General features: G+C 42.0%; 1 protein-coding gene across 1 annotated transcript in view; it reads left to right on the top strand.

The window, feature by feature from the left end:
• Nucleotides 1-12,007, top strand: part of ENTHD1 (ENTH domain containing 1) — an 81,740-nt gene that overhangs the window by 61,540 nt on the left and 8,193 nt on the right. Inside the window, exon 5 of the mRNA XM_052641431.1 lies at nucleotides 6,457-6,852. Coding sequence (XP_052497391.1) covers nucleotides 6,457-6,852 — 396 coding nt within the window. The remainder of the gene's footprint in view (nucleotides 1-6,456; nucleotides 6,853-12,007) is intronic.

Raw genomic sequence — 12,007 nt, 5'->3', positions numbered from 1 at the left:
CTCTGTAGCACATGGAGGCCTTGGCCTGCCAGAGACCGGATCCACTTAAACTCTAGCCTAAAAGACACAAAACGTTGCTATAGGTAATGATCACCAGCTTCCCGAAGATATTTAGAGCTTCAGTTTTGATAATGATAATCTGTTAAGGGAAATTAGGATTTCTATTATTGGAGAGACCATAACTATGGTGTAAAATTTAATAATAAGCATCCAGTACCTATTTTATTGGGTTGGCCAAAAAGTTTATTCAGGCTTTTCCATGATATGTTACAGGAAAACCCTAACATACTTTCTGACCAACCCAATATAATCCAATCATTATGATCCATTTTCTTTTTTGGGGGGGAGGGTGAAATTAGCAACTATTTATTGCTGTGTTCATTGGAAGGACTGATGCTAAAGCAGAAACTCCCATACTTTGGCCACCTCATGCGAAGAGTTGACTCACTGGAAAAAACCCTGATGCTGGGAGGGATTGGGGGCAGGAGGAGAAGGGGACGACAGAGGATGAGATGGCTGGATGGCATCACCAACTGGATGGACATGAGTTTGAGTGAACTCCAGGAGTTGGTGATGGACAGGGAGGTCTGGCGTGCTGCAGTTCATGGGGTTGCAAAGAGTCGGACACGACTGAGCGACTGAACTGAACTGAGCTGGTTTCTGTGATCATCCTATCTCTTCTCCTAGTGTTTCTATCAGTGACTGTGCACGCTGGCTTGTAAGACCACTGTCCCTGAGTCCCCTTGCCAGAGGTGCTAATTTATTTGGTCTTGGTGTAACCTGACCCAGGGAAGTTTTAAAAGCTCCCCTGGTGGTACAATCAACTTAGTAAAGTGTTGGGGAGGATTTATTCAAGTTGAGCATACAGTAGTCTGGTTCTGTGTGTTCACGCCAAACACTGACACCTTCCCTCCTGAATCCCTGCTCCTGGGAAACAGACTCAGATTCCCATGATCTCTGGTCACAACATCACCGGCAGCTGATCAGCACATAACCTCGTTTTATGTGTGTTCCTGTCTCAAGACACTTTACTTTATACAGTTGCTTCATTAGCATTGTACTCACAGCTCACGCACAACATTACAATCCATTTTCAAGGCCTGAAAGTCTCAGCTGTCCCACTTGATGCTTTGTAGAGAAAAGCACCTTTCAATGTGTCCATACCTCTATTTCTCTATGCAAAGCTAAGCCATTACCTCAAATACATATCAAAAGAAGTAGTAAGCATACTTGGCATATTTCATAACTATAATTCCAAATATATTTCCTTATTTTAATACTTGGATATAATATATATACTACAGTTAAGTATGATGATACATGATAAAAAATTCTCAGAATCTACAACTGTGTGTATATACATCCCCCCTACAGACACACACGTACATACACACACTTAACATAGATTGTAGGGAGAGTATAGCTATGCAACCTTATAATGATTATTTGGGGCTTTATGTAAATATTGTAAGGTAAATATATAAAGATTTTCTTGTCAAACATGTTATTTAACTTTCGCATTAAATATCCATTTAAAATTAATAGCTTGTCTACTTTAAATGAATATATTAATGAGCAATTCAAATCACCCCTCTGTGTTAATAATTTATAACTGTGGCCTCTTAGCAAAATGGCCTTAGTATCTTCAGGTCCTATTTTCTCTGATTAACATAATTACTAAAGTAGAAGCTCCTTTAGTTACACAGTTTTAAACTACAGAAAGACGTGTGTGGCATCCATCTTTTGTCATGCTTGCCAGCTCTCTGCTTTGTAGCTGTAATTAGATACTGTGTATCAGACCAACAGGAGAATTGATCACAGCAATAGCGCTGTTGGAATATAACACCCATTATTAGATCCTCAGTATAATAGAATATAAAATAATTTGCAATGATTATAGTACCTGAAACAAGGCAGTGGAATTATTGAAAACTGTAAAAGAGCTACCAGTATGGGAATGTTCCTGTCTGTAGGCAAAGTTTCTCAACTCAGGATTAAATCTGATGTTCTCTTTTAAAAATAATTTCATCATTGTCTCTGAACCAGCAAAAACATTTTCCAGTACCTTCGGCAGCATAGCTATTTCTCTTTTGTCCTTAGGCTCAAAGCAAGGAGTTGTGTTGTTGGCTGTCTTTTTTTCTTCCCTTGCTTCAGGCATTTTGGTGATAGTCTGTATTTAAATTTGCTGTCTGATGTCCTACATAGGGAATAAGCTTCTTCCTAAAGATAACTATCAAGAATATCCAAACCAGTTTTAATATAACTGACATTTCAAGGTCTTATTTTGCATTAATCAAGTATTTTAGCAGGTGTAAAGCACTGTTACAATAAAGAAACTGAGTACAGTCTCATAATTTAATTCTAGACTTCCCATCCAGGAGTCTGCTGGATAGATACTTGAGAATAAAGTTTTTTGACATTCAGGTTTAAATGGAAAGAAAATGAGAAACCAGATAAAGCAAGCCAACCAAATTAATTCACTCTGTATTCCTCTCTGCCTTTTCAGTGGAACTCACAGAAATTCTTTCCCCGAGAAATTTGGGAATCCCTCATGAAACAATCCCTTTAGTGTTTTAGTGTTTACAGAATATCCACTTTTGTGCTTTGTGTTCGAGCATAAAAAGACAAACCTTTTGCTGTTCTCCATCAAACCCCCACAGGTTCTCCTGGGCTTCTGAAAATTTTCCATAAATGCTATTCTTTCTTCATATGAATCGAAGAAAAAAATCTACTCTACCCATGACCCTTCCTGGGAGAAGACAAACAGGCACAGATACATAGGCCAACTGTGTACTTAACTCCGTCCCCCTCTGCAGGGTCCCACATCCCTAAAGGCAGCCCCAGGGACAAATGTCCTGATCCCAAAGCTCCAGTCACTTCAGTTATGTACCATTACAACAATTGTTGGTCAAGAAGTACTTGGTGCAGCTGGTTCTCATTATTCCTTCTCATATTCCCTTAATGAAAAGAGCATTGACTTAGAAATCAGGAATTTGGGGTTCTGGTCCTACTTCTGCCCTTGAATCATTTTGTGAGCCTGGCAAGTCACCTGACCTCTAGAAATTTCAGGTTCTCCTGTGTATCACAAAAGGACTGAATTAGAATGTCCTCTAAGACATCTCTCGTCCTCCACTCATGTTCCTTTTAACAACTGGATCATCCAGATAAAGATTGCTTGAACAAACATTTATCAAGTGAGTGTTAGGAACTCTGCCAGTCACTTACCGATTGAACAAGTTGAACACGATATGTGCCATGAGTGGGTATGCAAACTCTAGGGGGTGCCAGAGCTGTCAACAAGTTCTAAGAGGTGTCAACAAGTGCCAGAGGTGTCAACAACAAGATTTGTTCATTGCTGACATCAGAGCTTAGTGCCTGCCACATACTAATACGTAATAAATATTTGTCAAATGAATGAATAATATTTGAAATATGATGTGTGTGCATGCTTAGTCGTGTCCAACTCTTCACAACCCCATGGGCTGTAAATATTTGAAATGATAAGTGAAAACAATATTCCCATTGTATCATGCAGAACAAAGAACATAGGGATTCATTTTAACGTGGAGGATATATAAAGGATTTCACCAAGGAGGCAGTATTTGAATTGAGTTTAGAAGAGTGGAATGGTTTTTGATAGAGAAGAAGGGTAAGGATGAGGATGTTCTAGACTGAAGGAAGAGCACAGAGAGACATGAAACCAGAGACGTGAAAGTGTGTGTCCACCTGATGGCCATCAGCCTGGAAGCTGGGGTCAGGTATAAAGCGGGAGGACCATTTCAGGCAGAAGGAGCAGCATGGGCGAAGACTTGGTACCGGAAAGAAACATGGTGAGTGTGAAGAACTGGGAGAGGTTAAGCAGAATCGTACAGTCTTAGGGAGAGTACGCTGCAGTTCATGGAGTCACAAAGGCTTGGACACGACTTGGCAACTGAACAGCAACAACAGTACAAAATGAGACAAGACAGGTAAATGGGGACTGACTGATAAAGAGCCTTGTAAACCCTGTTAAGTAGTTTGAGGACGTACTGGAAAGAAGTGACATGAGCAGGTTTTCAGTTTGGAAAGGCCACCCTGGCTGTACCGTGCAGAATGAACTGAGAGAACGGGCAGGGAGACCTCTTAGAGGCGGTAGTAGCAACTGTGCTCCAACCTGCATGACTGGGAAGTTAATGGTCATATTAATAGAGGTAAAACAAGCACCCAAGGGTGAGGAGGCTGGAGGGTAGTAAGACCGTCCTGTACAGAGAGATGGGTACGTACTGGGGGCTAGAACTCAGCCGAAGTCAGAGCTGAGAATTAAAATGTGTGAATTACTTGCATACAGGTGATGGATCTCATCCTCCTTTAAGAGCAGTAATAGGTGACATCACCCTGGGATATGGTAGAGGCCGAAGAGGAAGGGGCCAAGGATCGACTGTCTGCATTTTAGAGGAAACAGAGCCAGGGAAGAATATTGCAAAGATTGCTTAGTGAGATGAAGGGATGCCAGCAGAGTTCACTTGAAGCATCCACAGAGGAATGAGTTTCAAGGAGTGTCTTGAGATTTCAGTTTCTTTCTTTCTTTAGATTTAGATGGAGTATTATTTTGAATATTGTCATCAGAAAGTCACTGAATTATCTTAGTTTACATGTTGCTAAATTTCAAGATGATTTCTTTACTTATAGAAAGACTTTTCTCCTAAGAAAAGTGAAAGTCAATGGAAAAATATTTGACTGAAATTCACTTCTTAGCCATGGTTTTATGTAAATATGGTGATGCACACATGCACTGTGGGACACCATTGATCTCATATTCTACTAGGAATATATTAATCTTTTTAACAGAACCTTTATCCACTAGATATAACATGATCATATGCACACCTGGAATACTTTAGATGTTACTTTTATATACCAATCTTCTGTTTCCCTTAATCACTATTAAGTAGTTAAACTATATTCAATTTAAAAAACAAAGCCATTACCTTTTTTATCCTTGTGCTTCAGTTTGGCCTTCCACTCAACAAGCGTTTATCAAACACGTCCTATGGGAATGGCACTGTTGGGTGCTGGGGTACAAAGGAAACTCCTAGTAAGGTCTCCTCAGCTAACCTGTTTTCAGGCAGGCGGCCAGACTTGCATTAATAGTTAACGAGATGATGTGTTAACAACTGCTCACAGGGCTCCTAACAAGATACTGTAAGATAAACAATAATGGGATAGAGCGAGGAAAGACAGGATTGGGGCAAGCTTTGTAGAGAAGGTGAGAGTTGAACTGAGTTTTTAAGTATGAAAATGTCCGGAGATGAGAGGACTGGGGGCGGAAACGGAGTTCCTGGTAGAGGTAATGTTCAGGTTTCTTGAACTGTCTGATTCTGTGGTGAACCAGCAGCACTTTTGCCCAGGTTAGCCTCCAACTGTGGATGAAATGGGAAAGAGGGTTAGAGATAAAGAAGATTTGCTTTTCAGTATAATAACTCATAGCCTGAAAGGGATAGTGACGTGCATCTCACTGCTCACTGTGAGGTACACTGTGACGTGTAAACACTTCATAGCAACTCGCACAGTTCCCATCGCCTCCTTTCTTTGGAGGAGTTCAAATGAGACGGTCTTCCTTTTGCCCTCTCAGTTTTCTTTCTTTCCATATACTACACATGAAACTGTTCGAGAGCAAGTCCCTAGCACTGGCAGTGTTGATAACAATTTACATCTAGAAACTTGGACCAGGCTTATAATTCATATTCAATAGATAAATTTCAATTCCTCTCCATTCTCTCAATCCCTTTGATTTGTAGTATGTATTACTTGTCTGTTATATTCCAGGTGCTTTTCCCATTATATCCTAGGTACTTTGATGATATAATGAATAAAACGGACAAAGATCCCTGACCCAGTGGAACGTCCATTTTAGTAGTCGTCACAACGGTTCTGGAAAAATTGCTTCTTTTCTCCCACTGAGTTATTATTAAAATTAGGTTGCTATCTAAGAGAGTGGTTTTCTTTCATGGGCCTTGGATAGACACTGGGGTGAGAAGACATTTTTTATTTTGGGGCAAAAGACTTTTTTGTAGCTGGGGGTTCTGTGAGGATAGACCAGTATGAGGTGGCATGTTTTCTCTAGTTTAACTTGTAAGAGATGAAAGTTTGAAGGAACTAAAAATAGAGTGGTTTCAGAGATGGATAAGTGGGTGAAGGGAGAAATATTTAAAGACAAGTTATTTGAAGCTTGCCTGGCCTTGGCTTCAGTGAGGAGAGAGAGAGAGAGAGAAGAAAGCCACAGAATGACTAGTCATCACTTATGCTTGGGTATACTTTAAATAGACAGAATAGAAACAGTGAAAAAGTAGAATCGACTAAACAGCAGAGAATTCTGTTACGGCATAAAAATATCCATCTATTAAAAATGCAATAAATCTGACATAGAGTACTTTCCATTTTATTATTTTTATAGCTCTTTCATTTGTTATTTTACAGATGCTGTGCCTGTTCCCTCAGAAAAAAGCCCATCTCTGCAGACAAATGAGAATCTGGACAAGAACGTGGACAGTACCATTACAAAGACCATCACAGGAAGCCCTTTGCAAATGCCTTTAGAAAAGCAGCCAGCTGCAAAGAGCTGTGACACACTGGCGACTTTACCAGCACATTGGCCGTCTAGTCAAGAAGAGTTCACAGGCCCTTATTTAAGGACATCAAAGTCGGATTCTACTTTCCGAAACCAGGCCTCCGTGGAGACACTGTATGTATCTCCCTCATTCACAACATTTGACCCAATGAAAGAGACTGTAATCAGTAAGGGTCATCAGGAAGCAACACGGTCCGGCCTGGTTCCGATGGAGGATGAAAACCTCCAGACCTTAGCCACATGGGGTGAGTCTACAAGAAACCCCTCTTTTGAAGTACTCTTCTTTTACTTTTCTCTGCTTTCTGTCTCCTGGGTTGTTGCCTTCTCTTATTCTCCACCCACTGGTATGAAGAGAGGTACCTCTGAGTTGGGAAAGGGCCCCTTTTAAAAAAGGCTAATAGCAGATCATCATCACAGTTACATGTGCTTGAGTGAAGCCCATGTTCTGAGCAATTTTGATACAGAACAAATTAGAAAGAACTAGCATTAAATAAGAGCTTCCTGTCAAACATTTAGGTTACTTATTTAAAAACTATATGAGAGAAAGTGATTAGTGTGTATATTGGTGTGTGTGTGTTTTCCCTTTTTTAAAAGAGCTGTGTACTGATTACAGAAAAGGGGCGGGGGGAGTAGAGAATCGCCTCCCTCTTCTATCTTGCAAAACATTGAGAGGGTTGCAGTATTGTCTAGACTGGTAGATAAAGGATAAGGCCAGTTCCCAGGTCATTGGCTGTCAGTTGTTAAATCCTACATTTCATAATTTATACTTTCTTCTGTAGAGTTATTTAGTAAAAGAATAACCCATTTGCTAGTACATACCCGTGGTGGCTCAGATGGTAAAGAACCTCACTGCAATGAGAGAGACCTGGGTTCAATCCCTGGGTTGGGAACATTCCCTGGAGAACAGAATGGCTACCCAATCCAGTATTCTTATGTGGAAAATTCCATGGACAGAGGACCCTGGCCAGCTACAGTCCCCAGGGTCTCAAAGAGTCGGACATGACTGAGCGACAAACACTTTCACTTTTTTTTCATTTCAAAGACTAAGTAGTTTATTGATTCTCATGTGTAATAATGCTTACTAACTCATAAATATAATTTTTAAATATGAACTTTTAAAATATAAATCCTTTAAACTACCTCAAATTCAGGTCAGAAGTACAATATAAACACAAACAATGGAAGCCAAAATTGCTTGAGGTTAAAGAAACTTACCTTAATGCTAGTAGGGTCAGTGACTAGTAAGAGATTCTTCTTACTGCTCTTCCCAGAATTTTTTTTTAATTGAGTACCTAAAAATAAAACTAATTCTTAGTTTTGTCACAAAATTAACTTTTCTGCTGAGACTACTGATGGAGAAACCAGTTAGTACTGGTTATGGTAGCCAGTGCATGTTAGGATTAGCTCATGTCCCCTGCGAAGCTGTTACTTTGGTTCATTTCTTCCACAAATACCACAAAAAGAAAATCGAGAATACTTTTGGTCATAGCTTGTATATCAAGTATATTTAATTATAAAAAATTACAAGAAGTTCCTCTAAAACCAGTTAGCAAGGAAGACTTTTCCTCCTACTTACAATGAAGTAGATAGCATTAGTCTAATCCTCCACCAACAATATTGGTCAAAGCTGGAAAACTATTAGAAATCACTATAAAACAACCAAGGTAGAAAACACCTGATGGCTCCTAGGGGAAAGGATTGTGAGACTGTGATGCGATAAGTAATGTATATCTGGTCTTCACCCCTGGTTCCTAGCATGGAGCTTCTGAAACCCTTGTCATTTTCCTGAGTGATAGGAGAGAAAGAGGCATTTTCTGTTATTCATCATAAACAGAATATGTTTATGTTTCAACTCCATCCCCGACCTCTGGGGAGAGGAGAAGGAATGGCCAATGATTTGATCAATCAAAAGGCAATGGGGACTTCCCTGGTGGTCCAGTGGATAAGACTCCATGCTCAGGGAACTATTAATAAGATCCCATATATCCCAGCTAAGCCCGCATGTGCAGCTACTGACCCCACATGCTCTAGAAGCCTACACCACAGTTAGAGAAGGCCACGTGCTCCAACGAAGACCCGGTGCAGCCAAAACAAATAATAGATGCTTTTCAGAAGAGAGGAAGCAGGTGGCAGTGATGGATAGTCTAAAAAAAATCAGGGGCCAATAATTTGATCAGTCATGCCTATGTAATGGGACCTCTGTAAAAACCCTAGACCATGAGATTGAGAGGGCTTCCAGGTTGGTGAGCACGTGAACGTTCTGGGAGGACGATCGCCCAGAGAAGGCACGGCAGCTCTGTGTCCCTTCCCCATACCTTGCCCCGTGCATTTCTTCCATTTGGTTGTTCTTTTATAATAAACCAGTCATAGTAAGCAAAGCAAGGTCCTGAGTTTTGTGAGCCATTCTAGCAAATTATCAAACCCAAAGAGGGGACCGTGGGATTCTTCTATTTATAGCCAGCACATCAGAAACAGAGGCCTGGACTCGCAGCTGGCATCTGAGTAGTGTCTCAGTTTTCTCCCCCTTGCCTGTCTGCCTGTTAGCAGAGCAGGGTGATAGAAGCCAAGGAAACACGAGAGGCCTGGGCTTTCTGCTGTCTCCCTGAGCTGGGGAGGTAGGGTTGGAGTTTGGGGTTTCCAAGGTGTCAGGGACTTTAGGGGCCAATATTTCAGAGGGGAGGGAATCACAGAGAAAAAGTCCACAAGTCCTTGTGTAATTTCTTACTGTTACTTTTGCCTGCTGCTAAACTGCTCAGGTTTTGGATAAGGTGCCGAGAAACTAAATGGAAAGAAGCCAAGAAGCTAACCAGAGATTCTGATAGTCTTGTGATGCTAAGAAGATGGAGGTTGGAGTTTAGGATGTGCAGAATTGTAGGGGCTGTGGTAAATACACCGTCCTTTCAGCTGGGCCCTCTAAAGGGCTACACCTTATGCATCAGAGGTACATTCTAGGAGCAAGGACAGCCTGGAAATAGAACAGCCCTCCCAAATGCTGAAACCCAGCTTCAGCTAGAGCAAAGTATCTGAAGACAATAAAATCCTTTCTTGAGTGGTGCTACAGTTTTCCATGCGTAAGGTTTGGCATTCACCAAAAAATTACTAGGCATACCAGGAAATGAACAAATGACCAGAAATACAGGATAAAATAAGCAACAGAAACAGACTCATAAATAATCTAGATACTGAAGTTATAAGATACATACTTTAAAATAAATTATGATTAATATATGTAAAAAAAAAAACAGAAGAAAAGATGGGGGAATTTCATCAGAATAGAATACTGCTATCTCTAAAAAGGAGTCAAGTGAATTCCTGAATTCCAAAGCAGAAAAATAATTAGCTGAAATTAAGACCATGAGGATGCTATTCCATTCATAAAGGTTGAGGTGTCAAAAGAAAGAGCTCAGTACTGGCAACAAAGTTGAAAAGTTACAAGGGAAACCCTGAAAGGGAGGGAGACTCAGAAGGAGTCTCATATTCCATTTGTAAACTCTGCCCAAATTCTTGACCAATAAGACACACATTTCTACTTTTCTATAAAAGGCATCACTGGAGCCGACCCCGGCTGCCTGGGCCTCACCTACCTGCAGTTTTGCCCCATGCCCTCCACAGTCAAGACTGGCCCCCATGGCAGGCCCACCCTGTGCCCTGCTGGGTGCCTGATGGCTTTGGCATGGGGTTTGGACTGTCCTCCCGCTGAATGAAGAAGGTGGAGCAGTTATTCTGCATGGAGTAAATGGTCCCAAGTAGAGCTGTGTTAACTCCTGACCCCGCTACAGCCCCGCTCTCAAAATCGAGTCCTCGCTTCAACACAGTAAAAACCATGGTGAGACTCTTCTGCACCCCCGGTTCCATTCTCATGGTCTGAAATGGGCCCTGCCCTGGAGGCTGTTGTCCGGGAAGGCTCCCGCCCACCGGCACCTGGGTGTTCCTGAAGGCCCCTGTGGTCCGTGGAGCCGAGGCCTGGTAAATTGGTCCTTTTGGGCAGCACTTGATGACCCAGCCTTGAAAGATGCTCTTGTCTAGCTCCATGGTGGCCTGGGCCGAGCTCTCGGTGGCAAATGCTATGTAGGCATAGCTCTTGAGGGTGTCCGGAGAACTTGCCACCCAGGATGGGGACCCGGTGGATCTCACCACAGTGGTTGAAGCCATAATATATGTCTAGGGGAAGACCCCAGTGAATCGTGGGGGGGAAAAAAAGATAGCACTAGGAATTATAAATATGTGGGTAAATAGAAAATGCCATATATTTTATTTTAAATTCTAGTGGTAAAGGTGTCATCGTTGTTCAGTTGCTGAGCTGTGTCTGACTCTGTGAGTCACCGTGGACTGCAGCGTGCCAGGCTTCCCTGTCTCTCACTGCCTCCTGGAATCGGCTCAGGTTCACATCCGTTGAGTCAGTGATGCTGTCTCACCATCTCATCCTCTGCTCCCCCCTTTTGCTTTTGCCTTCAGCCTTTCCCAGTGTCAGAGTCTTTTCCAGTGAGTCGGCTGAAGGAAAAGATTTGAGGTGAGAGACAGAGACAGGAGCTGGTGAGCAAGGCCCGGGGAAGGATCCTGAGATGGAGGGGGATATGGGGAAGGCAGACTAGAATCCAGACCAGGAAGAGAGTCACCTCGTGCTGAGAACCCATAAGGAAGGAGGAAAAAGGGTGTACCGATGTGAGGGAAGGGTCTTATTGTTCTCAATAATTAAATGTACTGAACATTCATGGGCTGCACTCTGTATGTCATGGCCTCCGTATCTTACTGTCTGGGGTCACCTGCCAAGCCTGAGGGTTTGGAGTGGTTTCATTTTTTCCATGAAGAAACTGGAAAAAATTTAGAACAGCCACTGCTGAGAATGGAAGAAGGAGCTACGGAGACTCTGAGAAGATGGAGGAACAGTAATTTGTAGTGGTCCAGTTTTTCAGGTCTGGGCTTTATTTATTTATTTATTTTTTTCCTGTGCTGAGCATCCCGGGGATAGAAATGGAAAAGGCAGATATTTAAATTGAATAGGCCTATGACAGGGATTGACCAACTTTCAGCCTGGACCAAATCTGGCCCACTGCCCGTTTTTGTAAATAAAGTTTTATTGGAAAACAACCATACTGCTTGGCTCGCATATTGTCTTTGGCTGCTTTTGTGCCACATCAGCAGAGCTGTCAGACCGTATGAACCACAAAGCCTAAAAGATCTCCTATCCTGTTGTTTCTATCAACGTTTTGCTGACTCCTGCATCAAGAATTAGTGGCAGGGAGACTTCTCTGAGGGTCCAGTGCTTAAGACTTCACTGCGGGGGGACACGGTTTCGATTCCCTGGTTGGGGAACTAGGATCCTGCATGCCACCCAGGGAGGCCAAAGAAAGAAATTAGTAGCAAGTAAGGCAAAAGACATTCAGCAAGAGAGTAGCCAGA

The sequence above is a fragment of the Budorcas taxicolor genome, chromosome 5, assembly GCF_023091745.1.
Source record: "Budorcas taxicolor isolate Tak-1 chromosome 5, Takin1.1, whole genome shotgun sequence".
Classification (NCBI taxonomy): Eukaryota; Metazoa; Chordata; class Mammalia; order Artiodactyla; family Bovidae; genus Budorcas; species Budorcas taxicolor.
The sequence above is the reverse complement of the archived record's forward strand: the minus strand, read 5'-3'. Positions and strand labels throughout refer to the sequence as shown.